General features: G+C 40.8%; 1 protein-coding gene across 1 annotated transcript in view; it reads left to right on the top strand.

The window, feature by feature from the left end:
* Window positions 1-21,539, top strand: part of DNAH7 (dynein axonemal heavy chain 7) — a 334,446-nt gene that overhangs the window by 16,284 nt on the left and 296,623 nt on the right. Inside the window, exons 3-5 of the mRNA XM_003925707.3 lie at window positions 1,233-1,295; window positions 12,108-12,216; window positions 12,985-13,132. Of these exons, the coding sequence (XP_003925756.1) occupies window positions 1,233-1,295; window positions 12,108-12,216; window positions 12,985-13,132 (320 nt within the window). The remainder of the gene's footprint in view (window positions 1-1,232; window positions 1,296-12,107; window positions 12,217-12,984; window positions 13,133-21,539) is intronic.

Raw genomic sequence — 21,539 nt, forward strand, 5'->3', positions numbered from 1 at the left:
TTGACACAAGTGATTCCATTTTGAACGTGACAGCTTTCACATCATCCACGAGGTTGCCGGTGAAACTTGTAGGAGGGTGCCTGCCTCTGGGTCAGCCTCACACCACAGTCAGGGAAGGGGCCCATGGAGAAGGAGGCTGACTGCTGGCAGCCACACCATGGGAGCCATGAGAAAAAGCACTGGAACCAGGAAGAAAGCTTCTTCCTTTTACCATAACCCTTTAGCACCGTTCATGATACTAATGCTGGTTATCAAAGAAGAAACATTTTAGGGTTTTGCCAGATTTCCCAAAGGCAGGTGAAAAGGGTGGATTTTGAGCTCGAGAGGCAATAAATTGACAACTAGTCAAAAGCACAACTTAAATTATCTGCTTATAGATCAAAGTTGTCATTTTCTTTTCTTTTCTTTTCTTTTTTTTTTTTTTTAGATAGGGTCTCACTCTGTTGCCCAGGCTGGAGTGTGGTAGTGTGATCTTGGCTCACTGCAACCTCTGCCTCCCAGGCTGAAGTGATTCTCCTGCCTCAGCCTCCTGAGAAGCTGGGGCTACAGGTGTGTGCCACCACGCCTGGCTCATTTTTGTATTTTTAGTAGAGATGGGGTTTTGTTGTATTGGCCAGACTGGTCTCGAACTCCTGACCTCAAGTGCTCCATTCAACTCAGCCTCCCAAGTGCTGGAATTACAGGTGTGAGTCACCGCACCTTGCTCAAAATTGTCATTTTCAACAAATGTTTCCTCTCACCTAGATGAAACTCCTACCGTGAGATTATTCTCTACTGCAAAGGAGATAGCAACATTTTCCTCTGAAAGTTAATACTAAAAAACACAAATGTTATTTATGGCAATTGGAGAGTGCATTAACCTGAAGACATATTCACCTTTGGAAGTGGACTGTCACTGAGGACGGAAATGTATTAGTGATAGAGAGGAGAGGTAAAGTTGTATAAGCCCTAGACATTAACCAGGTTCAGATAACTTCTCAGAAGATATGTTGGATAAAAGGTTTTGCACTTTTTAAAGCTTTCTGATTGGTATTGCTGGATATCATTTTCCTGTATTTTCTTGTTCTAAGGAAAGTAATTCTGAGACAAACCTTAAAATTTTAAAATCATTAAAGTATATCTTTGAATATGTTGGATAATACATACTTTTTAAGGAGTCTTTCTGTAAAATTTGGTTCAGTGAATCAATTTGAGCACTAACAAAGTTTTTTTCCCTCATATTTTTCACACAGGAGAAATCAGCCAGCAAAGAAAAGTTCAAGGCACCAGCAAGAGCTTTACCACAGCTCTCTATGGTAACTTACCCAAATACAGTCTCATTGAATTTTTGTGCCTGTTAAAAATGTTTATTTTCTAGCTTGAAAATAAGTAAGCAAATTTCTGCTCTGTTTGATTCTCTTCTGATGGAAAAATTCTGTGAGGTGCGCATATTAGGACAAGTAACTATCTTAGTAAAGTAACCATAAGCTATAATTACTTCTATAGTAGAATATTTCAGTATTCTGAACGAACAACTTGCCAGGATGGATTAGCAGAAGGAATGTCAGCGTTGGAGTAAAGAAACAAGGGCTTGGCGTCAGGGTTTGCCACTAATGGCTCTGCGCCCTTTGGGGAGTCACTTACCTCCTTAGCCTCAGTTTCTAAGTGTGAAAATGAGCTGAGTTGATGATCTTCAAGGAGATGGCTCTTCCAGCATGATAATGCTGTGCTGCAAAACATTTCTTAGATCTTGGAGTCTTTTTTCATTATTTTGACTATAAATTTTCATTGTCTTGTGGAAGAGGCAGTTAATCGACATTTCTGTTGACAGAGTGCTATATAAGTTAGATTTTAAAGTAATAAAATTTATTATCTAGTAATTGTGTGGAGTTTAATGCCACTAAGTTACACTCTTGTGAGTCCTGAAAGTTAAATTTAAGGGGAAGATCAATGCAAAATATTATTATTATAGACAGAGGTGTTGCTTTGTTGCCCAGGCTGGAGTGCAGTGACACGATCTTGGCTCACTGCAATCTCCGCCTCCCAGGTTCAAGCAATTCTCCTTCCTCAGACTCCTTAGTAGCTGGGATTATAGGCCCTAGCCACCATGCCTGGCTAATTTCTGTATTTTTAGTAGAGACAGAGTTTCACCATGTTGGTCAGGCTGGTCTCAAACTCCTGACCTTGTGATTCGCCCGCCCTGGCCTTCCAAAGTGCTGGGATTATAGGCGTGAGCCACCGTACCCAGCCTATTATTTTTTAAAAATTGATAAAATGTACATAACATAAAATGTACGATTTTAACCATTTTTAGGTATTCAGTGACATTTAGTACATTCACACTGTTGTATAATCACTACTACCCATCTCCAGAACTCCTTTAATCTAACTAAACAGAAACTCTGTCTATTATACAATAACTCCCCATCTTCCCCTCCCTCAGCCCCTGGTAAACCACCATCGTACTTCTTGTCTCTATGTATTTGACTACTCTAGGTATTTCATATAAGGGGAATCATACAATATGTGTCCATTTATGTCTGGCTTATTTCACTTAGCATCATGTCTTCAAGGTTCATCCAGAGCATTATTTGCTTTGAAAGATATTTTAGAAGCTGAGAACAAACTATAAAATTGAATTTGTGTTGCTTTATACAAAGAAGATTCATAATTTGAAGTGAAGGACAATTTCACTCAGAAAGCATTAATTAACATTGTTATGTTAATTATATTGAACATTTAAAAATACACATTTTAATAGAAAATATACTTTTATTAATACCAAATTATTGTAAAATGTCTGCAGAATTGAGCTATAGCATGTTTTCTCTAGTTCTGCAAAATCCCTCTTAAATTTTCTACTTTAAAAGATAAAAAACTGAAATGGAATAGACATTTTTTAGTTTGTTGTGGATTGTTAGTTTACAGATGTAGAAATATAAACTTAATTTAAATTTACTTATTGAATGTCTATGGCTGAGATGAATAATAATTCTTGCTTGTCAGTGAAGCATGTAATCATCTAAAATGCTTTTATTGACTGATTTAAACCTGGTTTTGTATTCATATTTGGCTGTGCTTTGCAATCTTTTCTCAGTATTCTTTGAGTCTTATGTGTTTTAAGGGAAATTATATTTTCAACAGATATTTAGAAAATAAGCTGTGATTTTTTAAAAAACTTTTTATTTGAATACAGCATTAAGGTTTGTACTTTGATTGAAATTCTCCAGCAGTAATTACGACCTAGAGTGGTTTTCATTACAGACTTCAGGCTTCCCGAGGTGACCTCTGTAGTTGAAATCAAGGATAACCTGGCACTGGTGGCTCCCAGCCTCTGTAAGCTGGTGACCTGATTCTTACCCTTTCTGTACATCTCCTCATTGCGCTTCTGTGAGTCTTAAAACTTTTATGAAGCAAGATGAGGTTTGAGAAATGGGAAGAGCGCTGACTTACATGTTTTCTTATCCTATTTTCCTGTGTAAGGGGTGTAAGTTTAGCCAAGAGAAAGGAGAATAGACCCAAAGTCAGACAAGCAAGCTTTATTAACCTGCCGGGCTGCCCCATAACAATCAGAGAGGTGGCCTTGAGCTTACAAAATGAGGGCTTTCTATGGGGTGAGAGGGGCATAAGGGAGTTTCAGGACTGAGATAATCTATCAGCTTGTAACAGGCACAGAGATAGTTTGTTAACTTGTGACAGACTTACAGTACATTATCTTGTGACTTTTGCCACCATTCTTTGTGGTGGCAGTTTTAAAAAACAGGATTTTACAGGTATGTGTAAATCAGAATTTACAAGTATGGACAACATTTGTTTTCCCTGCCCTCCCCCGAGCTGCCCAGATGGCTGTAATCAGGGTTTGCTTAATTGTAGCACCTAGGTAGGAGTTCAGGAATGCAGCTGCAGAGCAATAAGAGTTGGGGGCGGGGGTGGTCAGCTTGTGTCGAGGGGGTTTTCTGAGGCAGCTTGTCCCTAACATTCCAGCCGTTTAATAGGTAATAGAAGAGGGCACCGTTGTCATCTGGCTGCTTCTTGCTGGATAGGGGTGATGTTTGTGGGGCTCTAGATCGTAGGGATTGTCATTCTTGGAGCTGTTGATATTCTTGGAGCAGCATCACATCTTGTATTGTTTCATGGGTGAAAGCTTTAATATGGTCCTATAAAAACTGCAAGAGGAGTCGAAGAGGCAGGGGCCAAATGCTAGAAGGAGGGAAAGGGTCATTGCACGACCTAGGAGGGGCAGTAGCCAGGTTGCCCAGGAGAACTGACTGTCTTTAAGTTTTGTGCTTGGTCTTTGAGTTTTTCTTGATAGCATTTTGTACTAACCCAGAGTCATTGAGGTAGAAACAGCATTGTTCTCTTAACAAGAGGCACAGACCTCCTTTTCCATCAGTGAGGAAATTCAGGCCTTTGCAGTTTTATAGGGTGACTGCTGCTAGAGTCTAGTTGGTTTTGGAGGTGAGTGATAGTGTGGAAAGAAAATAAGATCAAATAAGTAATAATAAAGTTTAAAATAATAAGCATAACATAGGTAATAGCTAACCTTAAGTAAAGGTAATTTAGAAGTTACACGTAGGCTAAGGAATTTAAACAGCTACTCTCAGCATAGCTAACAAGTTGCAGCTGCGAGCTCATCCCAACCTTCCAAGCTTATCACCTGCCTCCAGAGCCCCTCATACCTCTGTAACTCCTGTCTAGCAGCAAGGTTGACTGGTCAAGATAACTAAATTGTAAGTCCTCTCAGAATTGTCAGGAGTTAAATAACGCATTGTCTTTGTCTGAAACCTGCATCCTGCCTTGTTTTCCTGCCTCAAACCGCATATAAGCAAAACTGCCTTGTTTGTAGGTGTCGGCGGCCATTTAAGGCGTGAGTCTGCTGCTGGCCCGGGTGCCTGAAAAAGTTTTCTTTGGTCTCCATTGGTCTCTTTGTCTTCTTTGGCTGGAGTTTTACTGCAACAATAGCCTGCTATTTTTTCTAGTGACAATTGGAAGTCTTGGGAGAATGACTGGAAATATGATAATGCGGTTCCTAGGCTTCCTGCTTTTAACCCAACACTAGTTGTGACTTCAGTGGCTAATAAGGGAATGAACTGTTTTGCTCTTTTTGAGCAAGCGTGTAATGTAGCAGGGACAGGGAGTTCTTGGTTTAGAGAGACAGGTTAATGTGGGGGGTCAGGTAGACTAGGGTGCAGGTACCTGTCCAGTTGGTAGGGAGACGGAAGTAGGTTGTGGATCCGCAGAGGAAGATGCCTGCAGTGTTAATGCAGACAGACAAGTGGATTGAGAATAGATGTTGGAATGACTTGGTTCACGTCAGTAACCCAGAGTGAGGAGGAGGGAGAGACCCCTTTGAGAGCTCCTGTCTGGGGAAGCGGTTTCCATGTTTGAGAGGCAGGAAGGGAGGTAATGCGGAGAGGATGGGTAAAGGGGCCCTTAGCTTCAGGTGAAACTAAATGATCTCGGAGTGAGGTCTGGGAAGAGGGATGAGAGATGGTTTGAGGTGAGCCACAGGCAGAGGGAGGGATGGCGCCCACATGTATGTGTCCGTTGGAAGAGGTGACACGTAAGAATGGGACCTCGAATAGCAGGATGAGGGAGTTTTGTGAGGTTGTAATTGGCAGTGTATGTGCAGAGAGGTTTGGTAGCTCCATTAGCGAGGGCAGTGGAGTAGTTCCCAGCGAGGGTGAGGGCTCTGTCTACAAAGGCAGAGTCTCTTTGGGTGGTGTATGAAAAGAGAATGGGAATATGGTCCCAGGGCTGAGAAACTGGGTTAGCTGAGTAGGCAGTAGAGAAAAGGGAAAAACAGGTCCAGCATTGGGAAGCAAGTGGAGAGTTGGAGCAGGCGTCCCCAAACTTTTTACACAGGGGGCCAGTTCACTGTCCCTCAGACCGTTTGAGGGCCGCCACATACTGTGCTCCTCTCACTGACCACCAATGAAAGAGGTGCCCCTTCCTGAAGTGCGGCGGGCTGGGGGCGGGGGGTGGGGGGGCTGGAGAAATGGCCTCAGGGGGCCGCATGTGGCCCGGGGGCCGCAGTTTGGGGACGCCTGAGAGTGTAGTAACAAGGTGTGAGTGAGATTGAGAGATTGTTAGAGCCTTGTAGAAGTGAGAAGGGACTTTGAGGGAGCAGAGGCAATGGGGCTGATCATTAATAGAGTTAGGAACTTGAGGAAGAATTGGACTCTGTATTTGGGGAAGGAGTTGAGCAGGATTGTTTGTGGAGGTGGCCTCTTTTAACAGTGAAGCCTTTTCAGTAGGGGAATATTGGGGTTGGATTGTGGGGGTAATGAGGAGAGGGGCGAGGCAGAAGAAAGGGAAGCTTATTTTGCTGCCTCATAGGCCTTTCTGCTTCCTCTTGAGATTTCATTTATACACTATTGGTGTCCTCGACAGTGTATAATTCCTGCTTTAGCCGGGAGGTATGCAACTCGGAGGAGTTGGTAAATAAGGGGGCCATTAGTGGTGGGGGTTCCTTTGGCAGTAAGAAATCCTCTCTTGCCAGATGGCGTGAGAATGGAGAATGTGATAGGCATGTTTGGAGTTGGTAGAAATGTTGACTGGTTTGCCTTTGGAGAGGATTAGGGCCCTGGTGAGAGCTGTAAGTTTTGCCTTTTGGGAGGAGATCCCTGGGGGTAGGGGTTGAGCTTTAATTACTCAGTTAAGGGACGTGACTGCATACCCCGTGATTTCATGGGAGCTGACTGACTTGGAAGAGGAGCTGTCTATAAATAACTGGTTGTCAGGATTGGGGAGAGGTTTAGGGGAGTTATTAGGGAAATGAGGCTGTAGGTGATCCAGGATTTCAGTACAGTAGTGGGTGGGAGAGGAGGAAGATACTGGAAGTGGAGATGCAGGATTGAGGGGCTCTTTTGGAGAGGCAGAACTCAAGGTTTTCAAGAAAGGGCATGGAGTAGTTGAGTACGAGAAGGAGAAAGTGTGCTTAGTGCTCTGGAGGAGAGGAAATCTTGTGGAGTATGTGGCTGTGGACTGTGGTGTCTTGACTGTTAGTTTCCTGCTTTCTAAGGCTAGGGTGGCAGTTGCTGCTAGGGCTTTGAGGCAGGTCAGCCACCTTCGGATGGTGTTGTCTAATTGTTTAGATAGGTAAGCTACAGGAGTGAAGGAAGGAGGACTTCCTTTTTGTTAGCCAGGGACACCAAGGGCTATTCCGTGGGCTTGTTTAGAGGGCCTTTAGCTGCTTCATAGAGGATGTGGGCCAGGAGGGCAAAATTGGGAATTCATATTCTGAAGAAGCTTGCTGGTCCTAGGAAAGAAGGAATTTCACCTTTAGAGGTGGGTGGGGGCAGGCTCTCTATCAGTGCTGCTCATGCTGGGGTTATGGCTCGAGACCTGGGGGAGCACTGGACTCCTAAGTGCATGACGTTGGAGTGGAGAGTTGCGCTTTGGAGAGGGAAACCCTGTATCCTTTATTAGCAAGCAAGTCCAGAAGGGTAATAGTGTGAGTCTGAATGTCCTCTAGGGAAGGGCTATGGAGGAGGAGGTTGTCCACATACTGGAGGAGCTGGTTATGGGAGATGTTTAGGGAGGTGAGGTCTTGAGTTAGAGCTTGTCCAAAGAAATTGGGGGAGTACTGTCCAAGTAAGTTGTTGGGACTGGAGGGTTTCAGGGTCAGTCCAAGTGAAAGAAAAGAGATTTGGGGAGTCAGGATGAAGAGAAGTGGTTTAAAAAAAAAAAAGGCTTCTTTTAGGTCTATTACAGTGTAATGGGTTGCATCTGGAGGGATGAGGGAAAGTTCTATTACAGTGTAATGGGTTGCATCTGGAGGGATGAGGGAACGTTCTATTACAGTGTAATGGGTTGCATCTGGAGGGATGAGGGAACGTTCTATTACAGTGTAATGGGTTGCATCTGGAGGGATGAGGGAACGTTCTATTACAGTGTAATGGGTTGCATCTGGAGGGATGAGGGGACGTTCTATTACAGTGTAATGGGTTGCATCTGGAGGGATGAAGGGTTAGAAACTACTGGATGGATGGGAAGGACCACCTGATTGATAGCCCGGAGATCTTGGACTAGCCAATATAAGCCATGGCCTCTGTGACAGGGGGTATGGAGAATGAGTCGGCCTAAGGTGGCCTTGTGAGAGGAGTCTGTTTATGATGGGATTGTAAGCGTTTAGGTTAATGAAATGGGACACTGAAGAGACATGAGGAAATCTGGGGGGTCTTTTAGCTGAATTTTGATGGAATCATGGTGAGCTGTTAGAGAAGGGGTAGTGGTATCCCACATTATTGGATTAACAAAAGAAGCAGGGAATGGATATTGGGGAGAGGGGTCAAGGGCTGGCATGGTGGCAGAGAGGAGTAGGAGAGAATCTGGTTGTGGGGAACAGAAAAAGGTGGTGGAAGCTTTGAATTTGGTTAGGAGGTCTCTGCCTAGGATAGGGGTAGGGCAACGAGGCATGATAAGGAAAGAGTGTGAGAAAACAGTATTAAATAGGAAACAAGTAAGAGGTCTGGTGGTGTGTGGGAGTGAGATGAATCTGTCAACCCCCACAACTGAGACCTGAGAGGGATGAGTGGGTCCTGAGAATTCAGGCAAAGCCGAGTAGGTAGCCATGGTATTGATTTAAAAAGAGATTGGCTTACCTGCTACTAGCAGAATTACCCTGGGCTCCGATGCAGTGATGGCAGATGGGGCTGGGGGCCCTGGGCCTCGTCACTCTTCAGTGGCTAGGCCAAGGAGCTGCAGGAGTGCAAACAATTCTTCACTTTGTCTTGAAGAATGGATGGTGGCTCTGAGGTGCAGGCTTTTCTGTCTGTTTGTTGAGAGGACAGTCAGACTTCCAGTGGCCTGTCTGCTGGCATACTGGGCAAGGGCTTTTTGGCACTCGTGGGTTAGGACATATCCGTGCCCAGTGGCCTTGTTTGCCACACTTAAAACAAGGCCCAGGAGGGCCACTACTATGGGGTCTTTGTGCCCTTAGGTAGGTACTATGGCTAGGCTGATAGATAGCCACAGGTAGAAGCTGGTATTTAGCACATCTCTGGGCTTTATCTAATTTACTCTGCTCATCCCTGTTATTGAAGACTTTGAAAGCCAGGTTAAGGAAGTCTCGTTGTGGGGTTTGAGGGCCATCTTCAGTCTTTTTAAGTTTGTGCTGGTTGTCGGGCAGAATGGGAGATAAAATGGGTATTAAGAACAATACTTCCTTCTCGGGAGCCAAGGTCAACGTGAGTACATTTTTGGAGAGCCTCTGTAAGGTGGGAAAGGAATTAGGCAGAATTTTCATCTGCTTTTTGGTAAATTTCTTGGAGTTTTTCAAAATTTACAGCCTTATGGGCAGCCTTGTTAAGGCCTGCAATAAGGCAAGTAATCACATGGTTACAGGATGCCTGGCTGGGGTCTGTGGGTTGGTACACCCAGGAAGGCTTTTCCTGGGGGATAGCAGTGGCTTCCACAGGCTTAGTAGAATCTTACTGATGAAGATTGTCAGCATGTGCCTGGGCTGTGAGCCACACTCTTTCCTTCTCTTCCAGAAGGAGGGTAGAAGAGAGGATAATATAGAGATCATGCCAAGTGAGTTCCTAAGACTGGGTGAGATATTTAAATTCTTTGATATAAGTATTGGGATCAGAGGAGAAGGACCCAAGACATTTTTCAATCTAGGAGAGCTTGGAGTGGGAGAAGTGGGTGTGGACATGGACAATGCCTTCAGCCCCTGCTACCTCCCAGAGGGGGAGTAAGGGAGCTGATTGCTGGGCATACTGGACTTGGGAATGGGTAAGGGGTGGAGACAGGAAGGACTCAGAGTTAGTAGCAGTATGGTTGTTGGGGGGAAGTAGGGCTGGAGTGGGGGATCCTGATGCTCTGGTGGGGGGTCCTGATGCTCTGGTGGGGGGTCCTGACGCTCTGGTGGGTGATCCTGATGCTCTGGTGGGGGATCCTGACGTGGTCAAGGAGGAGGAAAAAATTGGCGGGGTCAAAGAAAGGAGTCATCAACTGGGGCTGTGGGGAGTGTGTAGCAGAGATGAGTGCTCGGCAAGGCCGTAGAAGAGTCACAGGAGGAGTCAGGTTTGGAGCGAGCGAGGAGGATTTGGAAAGTAGAACAGGATTGGCAGAGGGAAAGTCTGCTACAGAAGGTGAAGGAAGCCTGAACATGAGGAATCTCAGATCATTTCCCACTGTGATGGCAAAAGGTTTCTAAGTATATTGAAATCAAAAGTGCCATTTTGGGGCCATTAGGAGGCATTGTCTAATTTGTGTTGAAGCCAAGCAGTATTACAGTGAAAGATAAGCCTCTTAAGATGTACTGCTGAATGGAGGCCGAGAGTATTGAGATTACACAGGAGACACCCAAGGAGGGTAGTTTTGGAAGGGGTAGACTAACAGGCTCCCGTAGCAGATGGAGGAGGGAGGTAGAGGAAGAAGAGACTGCCAATTGACAAGCATGGCAGGAGAGGGTCTCCCCTGTCCTGTGGGCCCTGTCCAGAATAGAGGAGGTAGCTGCCAAGTCAGGCATCCCTGAAATGGAGGAACCAGAGGCCTGGAGGCTGGAGGAAGCCCTTGGCCCAGCGCTAGGTCTTTTGGGAAGGCAGAGATGGTCAAGGGTTCTGGGTAAATAGCAAGAGTCTCCCTTGAGGTCACCAGCAATGGGAGAGTCTGGGAGATCCTCTGGGTCTTCAGCAGGTTCAGGAAGGGGAGGATTGGCTGGGAGAGAGGTGATAGGAGAGGGAGGGAGGGAGAGAGGGAGAGAGAAAGACAGAGCCCCTTAAGGACACCAGGCTAGAGACTACCCCTTCCCGGGTTTTGGCACCAATATGTAAGGTTAGCCAAGAGAAAGAAGAATAGATCCAAAGTCAGACAAGTTTTATTAACCTGCCGGGCTACCCCATCGCAATCAGAGGAGGCTGCCCTGAGCTTAGAAAAATGAGGGCTTTATTTGGGGTGAGAGGGGCATAGGAGAGTTTCAGGACTGAGATAATCTATCAGCTTGTAACAAGCACAGAGATAGTTTGTTAACTTGTGACAAACTTACAACACATTATCCTGTGACTTTTGTGGTGGCAGTTTTAAAAAAACAGGATTTTTCAGGTTTGTGTAAAACAGGAATTTACAAGTATGATAACATTTTTTTTCCTTGTCTTCCCCCGAGCTGCCCAGATGGCTAAATCATGCTTTGCTTAATTGTAGCACCTAAATAGGAGTTCAGGAATGCAGCTGCAAGGGAATCAGAGGGTGTAGGGGTCAGCTTTTGCAGAGGGAGTTTTCTGAGGCAGCTTGTCCCTAACAAGAGGTACTTAAAATAAGGGCTTGTGTGCAGGTAACTTATTTGGGAAGTAGAAGCAAGAGATTGGGGAGAGTAAAACTAGGCAGACGAAGCCAGTACACATATGGACTTCCAAGTCGGTTTGGATTAGAAAGGGAGAGACAGACTAAATTGTGTTAAAAATATAGATTTTACTTTAAAATCCGACTTTCTGGGTTTATTGAAGAACCACAGGCTTCAGCAACAGGTTTGTGTTCTGGTATTGCAATAATTGGCTTGAGTTAATCAGTCATTGCCTTTTTAGAAGATGAAGGTGTTCTCTCTTCTGCCATAGTCCCCACCATACTGTCATTTCCCAGCACAGAGCCTGAGTGCCAGGAACCTATCATCATTAGCCTTCTCCTTTTTTATGACATCTTCCAAAATTGTGTATGTATTATAATTTGTCACCCCTGCCTTAAACAATGGAATACATTTGTGAGTTGCCACAGCAATCTAGGACCATTTACAGCCATGAGAACAGGAAGACCTTTTGGAGCTGGAATGCAAAGGGAACCCATTAGCACTGGAGACCAACAGAGAGCACATTTTGTTAATATAGAAGGTTTAAAGACACTTGACAATATCTGGGGATGAGGAGTAGACTCTCTGGAATAAACATCCTGGTTTTAGGTAGCAGACACATACATCCAACCAGCAGCAGAACTTTTGCTAATGACCCCCAAATGGTGTACACCATGACCATTCACAGGCTTAAATAAGATCTGCTATTGGGTGTTTTCTATCCAGATGTTCTGATCAGTTTGAGAAAATGCCTGTGTTTATAAATACTCATGGATTTCATGGAAAAAGTTTTTTTTCTGACATGGTTTGTTAATTCTATTTAAATTTTATATTTTAGGTGAGTACAAAGCCCCGCTGGCAGCAGGCAGCTCCATCATTCCATTTGAGTGTAAAGCAGGATGATGAGATTCCAGAACCATTTAGTGTTAAAAATGAACAGTCCTATGGTAAGAACTTCAATATTCTAGATCAGACTTAGGGATAATTTCTATATATAGAGAAACCAGACAATATTTAGTTAATTGTGTAGTAGAATTATAAAACCTAAATGACATTAGTGTCAAGTAGAAAAAAATTTCTGAAACATCTTCCCTCAGAAAATAATTGATTCTGGTTCTTAGTTATTTTAGGCTGTTGTAAATGATGTAAGAGCTGATATTTTAGGAATTGGGATGTTTATGCTAAAACTTTGATCTATTGTGGTCAGAATTTGCCTCTACATCAACGACTAAGAATATTTTTCTAGGAGGAATTTTAATAAATTATATTTCTTTTTCTTTTTTGGGGATTTGAATAAATTATAAGCATTACTTTCAAATTAGTCATTTTAATGTTTTATTTTGACTCATTAAATATAGTGTTTATCAGATTGATTACAGTTAATATTAACTTTTTTGCATGGTTCTTTAAAGTTTCTCAAATAGTTTTGTATCCTGTTTTTATCATAATTTTAATTTTCACTTTTAGAGAATTCTATGTATAAGAGAAAATTTCATTAGTATATTAATCAAGATATAAATCAGTGGAATATTCTTGAAATAGACATTTCTAGTTACAATGCAAAAGAGTAGTTTAACTTCCTGATAGTAAAAAAAATTAGGAGTACTTGAAAATGTAGTTTTTTTCTTGAAAAGTGCTTTAGCATCTTATTCTAAGCATGTAAAATGTTTTAGCTTAACTTTTAGGTGAATAATTGTGTTTTTTTTTAATTTAAGCTGAATACATGGAACGTTTTGGAAAAAAGGGCAAATTACCCCACCAAGTTGATGATAGTTATTCTGGACCATCTACTTCCAAATCAAAGGGCAAATCTCCACATAAAGAACGAGAAAACTTTAGAAGTACTCTTGTTAATGTCATTATGTAAGTTCTGTAAGCTAACAAGTATGTGTTATCCACATTAGAGCCCCAGCAACCTTTAACCTAAGAATATTAGAATTCTATGTGTCTCTAAGTGTGCCTCAAAGGCTTGTTGGAATGATGTCAGAGTGTAAGTAAAGGATGAAAGAGATTGAATTTAACCCTATGAAGTGTGTTCCACTTTTATTTTATTATTTATTTTTTCGAGATGGAATTTCGCTCTTATTGCCCAGGCTGGAGTGCAATGGCATGATCTTGGCTCACTACAACCTCCGCCTCCCGTTTCAAGTGATTCTCCTTCCTCAGCCTCCTGAGTAACTAGGATTACAGGCGTGCACCACCACACCCAGCTAATTTTGCATTTTTAGTAGAGATGGGGTTTCACCATGTTGGCCAAGCCGGTATCGAACTCCTGACCTCAGTTGATTTACCTTCCTCAGCCTCCTAAAGTGCTGGGATTCCAGGTGTAAGCCACCATGCCCAGCTGTGTGTTCCACTTTTAAATATCCTGAGTTGTAAAGGTATCAATGTTAATACTTGTTGGCTGAGTGAGTGGAATTTCTGGAAGTTTTTGTTACAGCCCTGGTAGCCAGTGGGGGATTCTAGCAGGTTTTTTTTTCCCCCCACATCTCATCTGCTCAGGGTTGGTGGGTGACTTGTCTGGCATTGTGATTCTCCTTGTATAGAAAAGGAATTGGAGCGAAATGGTTGGCAGTATGTTCAGTGTCTGGTCTTGTCTCACTGTTTCAGGACAGTCCACAGGGAGCAAGGCAGACGCAAGTCACCAGTTCCTCTTTGCTTTGTTTCTGCACAGCTTTGTGTTAGTTGCTTAGTATTTGCTTTAGTTTCATTATGATTCTTAGGGTATACACCATTTGTGGGACAAATGGGGTTTTATGACCCATTGTGGTGACTCAGCCACAAGACCCTGTTCTACTGCCCCATGTGGGATTTTACTAGCTAGATGGTCATCTTGAAGGGAGGGCAGTGGGGACTGAGTGCTAGCAAGGCTAAAGAGGAGTATGTTGGAGTCCCATGCAGTTGGGTTGAGCATATGTGCCTCTTCTAGGGGGGTTTTGAGTTTGCTTTTGCCAGGTGCCACTAGAATGTTATTAGCTTTCCCCTGCTTTCTTGACTTAGCACTCGCAGATCAAACAAGCAGTATAATCAACATCCAAGTCAATGGAGGGTAGACAAATTTTTTGAAGAATTCTTGTTTGTTTGTTTCCTACCTGGAGCCTTGGTCAGGAAAGATAAGCTTTCTTGACACAACTTCCCGTGCCTGTTACTCTTACTCCTCCCTTCTTTGAGGGTAGGGTAGATACTGTTGCAGCTTTATGCAGGTTTTCAGTTTGAATTCCCCATTTCACTCAGGCCTGTGGCATCATCTTCTTCACCACATGGGCATGAAAACCCAAGGTCCTGCCTCCATGAGGACAGCCATAGCCTTAGGATGGCCCTACTTCACTACTTAATTTTTCCCCCCTCCTGATTATTCTTTCTTGTAAGCTCAGCTCTACATTTAAAAAGAGCTTTGTGATATATTATCAAGTATTTATACAATTGTACTGGGAGGTGTTTTTTTTTTGTTGCTGTGTTGTAAGAAACAGAAATCTATTTTAACCATTTTATGTCATTTTTTAGTTGTGCCTTTTATAAACCGGATATAGAGGGACTTACTAAAATTTAGTCTTAGAGTTGTGTACTTTAATAGCTTGTTTAATCCCATTTGTATTTATTGGTATTTTTAGTATGTGGAATTTATTATATACATAGAATTCTACCAATATATTTTACATTTTCTATTTATCATGTTGCTTTTGCTTATTTTTTTCTTTGCTTTTTATTGAATTTATTCTTCCTTTATTCTTAGTGGTTTAAAAGCTATAAAATACATTTCTATTCTTTTAAGTTACCCTAACATATAAAACTATATATTTATCTCTTAAAGCTGAAAATTCGTTTTTTTCTGTCTTCCTTCTGAATAACACACAAAGACCTTAAAATGATTTAATTTAGCTCTGAGCTTTCCATTTTATTTTGTATGTGATTATTGTTTAATATTTTAGTTCCACCAAGTCCTTAAATACCATACTCTCTTTTTTCAAATGTTAACGCTTAGATTCACTAACATGTTTTCTAATTTTTTATAAAGTTGCTTTTAGATTCCATTCCTCGTTTCTGGGTTCTTTGTCTTTTTTGCTGAAGATCATCTCTTAGTAGTTTGCTCTTTCTTTCCACCTGCCTTTCTTTCCATCTTTCTCTTCCTTCCCTCCTTCCTTCTTTGCTTCCTTCTTTTCTTTTTCATCTGCCTCCTCCCCCTCCACTCTTTTCCCTTCCCTGCTTTCCCTTCCTTCTTTCTTTTCTTCCCTCCCTCTCTTCCCCCCCACCCCTGTCTAGTGCTCTGTCTCTCTGTCTCTCTGTGTGTCTCCAGAATCTCACCCTCTTGCTTGCCCAGGCTGGAGTGCAGTGGCATGATCATAGCTCACTCCAGACTTAGACACCCTGGGCTCAGATGTTTCCTCCACATCAGTCTCCTGACTACAGGCATGTACCACCATGCCCAGCTAATTTTTTGTAGAGCTGGGGTTTTGTCATGTTGCCCAAGCTGGTCTCAAACTCCTGGGCTCAAGTGATCTCCTACCTCAACCTCTCAGAGTGCTGGGATTATAGGCGTGAGCCACTGCGCCTGGCCAATATTTCTTGCAATGAGAATGAGTAGTAAACTCTAAATTTTCGTGTCTATAAAGGTCTCAATTTCATCATTTTTCTTGAATGAATGGTTAAGTTGGCTGCATAATTAAAGAATAATAGCAGTTTTTTCCCCGTACATCTGGGAAATGATAGATTGAAAATATTAATGATTACCTTTTAAAAAATCATTATTTCAATAGTTTTTGGGGAAACAGGTGGTGTTTGGTTACATGGATAAATTCGTAAGTGGTGATTTCTGAGATTTTGTTGCACCCATCATCCGAACAGTGCACACTATACCCAATGTGTAGTCTTTTATCCCTCACCCACCTCCCACCCTTCCTTCTTGAGTTCCTAGAGTTCATGATATCATTCTTATGCCTTTGCATTCCTAGAGATTCGCTCCCACATATGAGTGAGAACATTTGATGTTTGGGTTTCCATTCCTGAGTTACTTCACTTAGAATAATGGTCACCAATTCAATCCACATTGCTGTGAATGCTGTTATTTTATTCCCTTTTATGGTGGGTTAGTAGTATTCCATGGTGTGTGTGTATACATATATATATTTATGTACATATATATATGTACATACGTATAATGTACATATATATGTGTACATAAAACATTTTCTTTATCCACTCATTGATTGATGAGCGTTTAAACTGCTTCCATATTTTTGCAGTTGTTAATTTTGCTGCTATAAATGTATGTGCAAGTGTCTTTCTCATATAATGAATTATTTTCCTCTGGTAGTACCCAGTAGTGGGATTGCTTGACTGAATGGTAGTTCTATTTTCAGTTCTTTAAGGAATCTCCATACTGTTTTCTTATAGTGGTTGTAGTAGTTTGCATTCCCACCAGTAGTGTAAAACTGTTCCCTTTTCACCATATCCATGCCAACATCTGTTATTTATTTTTAAATTAGGCCATTCTTGAAGGAATAAAGTGGTATTGCATTGTGGTTTTGATTTGTGTTTCTCTGATAATTAGGGAAGTTGAGCATTTTTCATATGTTGGCCATTTGTATATCTTTTTTCTTTTTTTTTTTTGAGACGGAGTTTCACTCTTGTTACCCAGACTGGAGTGCAATGGCGCGATCTTGGCTCACCGCAACCTCTGCCTGCTGGCTTCAGGCAATTCTCCTGCCTCAGCCTCCTGAGTAGCTGAGATTACAGGCACGCGCCACTATGCCCAGCCAATTCTTTATATTTTTAGTAGAGACGGGGTTTCACCATGTTGACCAGGATGGTCTCGATCTCCTGACCTCGCGATCCACCCACCTCGGACTCCCAAAGTGCTGGGATTACAGGCATGAGCCACCACACCCGGCCTGTATATCTTCTTTTGATAATTGTCTATTCATGTTCTTAGCCCACTTTTGATGGGATTATTCGTTTTTTCTTGCTGACTTTTTGCGTTTCTTACAGATTCTGGATATTAGTCCTTTGTTGAATGCATAGTTTGGGAATATTTTCTCCCATTCTGTAGGTTGTCTGTTTACTCTGTTGATTATTTCTTTTGCTGTGCAGAAGCTTTTTAGTTTAATTATATCTTATCTATCTTTGTTTTTATTGCATGTGCTTTTGGATTCTTGGTCATGAACTTTTGGCCTAAGCCAATATCTAGAAGTTTTTCTATTGTAATCTTCTAGAATTTTTATGGTTTCAGGTCTTAGATTTAAGTCTTTGATCCATCTTGAGTTGATATTTGTATAAGGTAAGAGAAAACCATTATATTTTGGCATGTATTGTTGATGAGAACCCTATGTGACTTTGTCATTATTTTGTTTGTAATCTTTGTTCTCTCTAACCTTTTTCGGGGGGAACATTTTATTTTCAAAGCCTTGCAGATAGGCTGGCTTTCTTTCTTTCTTTTTTTTTTTTAATAGATTTATATTTACTGACAGATAATTCACATACCACTGAATTCATCTATGCTAAACGTAGAATTTAGTGAGTTTTAGTGAATTACTGTAGTTGCACAACCTTCACCAAAAATCCAGTTTTAGAATACATCTGTCATTTACAAAAGTTCCCTCTTGCCGATTTCAGTTAATCCTCTCACCCACTGCCCTAGGCAATCACTAGTCTTCTACCATTATAGCTTTACCTTTTCTAAAATTTCATATAACTGCAATAATATATTTATTTCCGAGGTTTATTCATGGCATTTATTGTGTTTGGGTTTTGAATATTATGAATGGTGCTGCTGTGAGGATTTCCATGCAAGTCTTGTGAACATATAATTTTCATTTCTTATTGGCAAATAGCTGGGTATAGAATGAAGAGTTGTATAGTAGGTATATGTTCAACTTTTTAAGACACGCTAAATTGTTTTCCAAGCTGCTGTATGTTTTTCATTCCTACAAACAACATATAGAGAAGTTTCTTGTTTCTCCGCCTTGCCCACACTTTGTTTTTATTTTGTTTTGTTACTGTAGCCATTCTAGTGGATGTGTTGTACCTTATAGCTTTAAGTTGATTTTCCTAATGACTAATATTGGGTATCATTTTTTTGTGCTTGTCTGGCATTCATGTATCTTCTTAGATGAAGTGCCTGCTTAAGTACTTGGCCCATTTTTTATTGGATAGTTTGCTGTTGCTTATTACATTAGAAGAGTTCTTTATATATCTCCTTTACAAGTCCATTTCAGATATCTTTTGCAAATATTATATCCTAGTTTGTGCCTTATCTTTTCATGTTATTGGTACATAATAATTGTATGTATTTATGAGATACATATAATATTTCAATATATGTTTATAATCAATTGGGATATCTGTCCCCTCAAACATTTACTATTTCTTTGTGCAGATAACTCTGATATACTTACTTTCTTTCTTTTGGATGTATACTCAGCAATAGGATTTCTGGATTACATAGTGTTCTGTAATTACTTTTGCAACAACCTAATAGTTCTATGTTTGTTTTTAAAGGAACTTTCATACTGTTTTCTATATTGGCTGTACTAATTTACATTCCCACCAAAAATGCATACAAATTATCTTTCTCTATATCCTTGCCTATGTCTGTTATTTTTTGTCTTTTTGATAATAGCCATTTTAACTTGGGGTAAGATAATATCTCATTGTGGTTTTGCTTTGCATTTCCCTGATGATTAGAAATATTGAGCATGTTTTCACATACCTGTTGGCCATTTGTATGTCTTCTTTGGAGAAATGTCTGTTGAGATCATTTGCCCATTTTTAATCAAGTTATTATTTGCTGTTGAGTTGTTTGAGTTCCTTATACATTCTGGTTATTAATATTTTTTCTCTTGTCTATGGATAGTTTGCAAATATTTTCTCCCATTCTTTGGATTGTCTCTTCATTCTGTTTATTATTTCTTTTGCTGTGCAAAAATTTTTAGCCTGATATAATCTTACTTATTTTTGCTTTTGTTGCTTATGCTTTTGAGGTCTTACCCCAAAAAATCTTTGCCCAGACTGGTCTCCTGAAGCATCTTTCCAGTATTTTCTTCTAGGACTTTCATAGTTTCAGGTGTTAGATTTGTCTTTAATCCATTTTCATTTTATTTTTGTAGATGGTGTAGATGGTGAGAGATAGGGGTGTAGTTTCATTCTTCTGCATATGGATACCCAGATTCCCCAGCACCATTTATTGAAGAGGCTGTCCTTTCCTCAACGTATGTTCTTGGTACTTTTGTCAAAAATGAGTTGAATATAAATGCATATATTCATTTGTGCTTTCTCTATTCTGTCCCATAGGTCTAAGTGTCTGTTTTTATGTCAGCATTATGCTGTTTCGGTAACTATAGCTTTGTACTATATTTTGAGGGGTGGTGTGATTCCTCTATCTTTGGTGTTTTTTTTTTTTTTTTTTTTTTTTGAGACAGAGTTTCGCTCTTGTTACCCAGGCTGGAGTGCAGTGGCACGATCTCGGCTCACCGCAACCTCCGCCTCCTGGGTTCAGGCAATTCTCCTGCCTCAGCCTCCTGAGTAGCTGGGATTACAGGCACGTGCCACCATGCCCAGCTAATTTTTTTGTATTTTTAGTAGAGACGGGGTTTCACCATGTTGACCAGGATGGTCTCGATCTCTTGACCTCCTGATCTACCCACCTCGGCCTCCCAAAGTGCTGGGATTACAGGCTTGAGCCACCGTGCCCGGCCTGGTTTTTGTTTTTGTTTGTTTGTTTTTGCTAAGGATTAGGGCTATTTGGGGTCTTTTGTGGTTCCATATAAATATTAGAATTATTTTATCTATGTCTGTAAAGAGTGTTACTGGGAATTTGATAGGGAGTGTATTGAATGTATAGATTTCTTTGGGTAATATGGACATTTTAACAACAATAGTTTTTCCAAAGCATGATTGCTTTGCATTTTTTAGTCGATTTTCTTCATTTTTTTTTTCAGTGTTTTTTATTTCTCATTGTGGAGATCTTTCACTTTTTGGTTAAATTTCTTCCTAGGTAATTAGTTTCTAGCTGTTATAAATGGGATTGCTTGCTTTTTCTGAATGTTTTCTATTGGTGTAACAAAATGCTACTGAGTTTTTTGTGTTGATTTTGTATCCTGCAACTTTACTGAATTCATTAATCCGTTCTAACAATTTTTGGGTGGAGTCCTTATTTTTTCTTTCTAAATATAAGATCGTGTCATTTGCAAACAAGAACAGTTTAACTTCTGCCTTTCCAATTCGGCTGCCCCTTTCTTAAAATTTTGCTTAATTGCTCTGGCTAAGACTTCTGGTACAATGTTGAATAAAAGTGGTGAAAGTGGCATCCTTTTCTTGTTCCAGATCTTAGAGAAAATTATTTTGGTTTTCCCCATTTAGTATGATGAAAGCTGTGGATTTGTCATATATGGCCTTTATTGTTTTGTGGTATTTTCCTTCTATACCAAGGTTGTTGAGAGTTTTTTCATGAGGGCATGTTGAATTTTATCAAATGCTTGTTCCACATCTATTAAGATGATTGTATGGTTTCTCCTTCTTTTGTTGATATGGTTGGTGTATCACATGTATTGATTTATGAATGTTGAACCATCCTTCCATTTCTAGAATAAATACCCTTGATTGTCGTGTATTATCTTTTTGATGTGTTACTGGATTTGGTTTGTTGGTATTTTGTTGAGGATTTTTGTGTCTATGTTCATCAGGAATATTGACCTGTAGTTTTCTCCTTTTGTTCTATCATTATCTGGTTTTGGTATCAAGGTAATGCTTGCCTTGTAGAATGAGTTAGGAAAAAATCCTTCCTCTTCAAGGTTTAGGAATATTTTGAGAATAATTGGTATTAATACTTTAAAATTTTCATAGAATTCAGCAGTACAGTCATCCAGTTTTGGACTTTTCTTTTTAGGGAGACTTTTTATTACTGATTCAATCTCATTACTCATTATTTGTGCAGATTTTCTGTTTCTTCCCTGATTCAATATTGGTACGTTATATGTGTCTAGGGATTTCTCTATTTTTTCTAGGTTTTTGAATTTATTGCTGTGTAGTTGTAAATCTAAGTCTTTAGTGATTTTTTTCTTAGTCTAGTTAGTGGTCTGTCCATTTTATTTATTATTATTATTATTATTTGCAGCAGAGTCTCACTTTCTTCCTCAGGTTGGAGTACAGTGATGTAACCTAGGCTGACTCCAACCTCCACCTCCCAGGTTCAAGTGATTCTCATGCCTCAGCCTCCTGAATAGCTGAGATTGCAGGTAAATGCCAACACACCCAGCTAATTTTTTATATTTTTAGT

The sequence above is a fragment of the Saimiri boliviensis genome, chromosome 5 (genome assembly GCF_048565385.1).
Source record: "Saimiri boliviensis isolate mSaiBol1 chromosome 5, mSaiBol1.pri, whole genome shotgun sequence".
Lineage (NCBI taxonomy): Eukaryota > Metazoa > Chordata > Mammalia > Primates > Cebidae > Saimiri > Saimiri boliviensis.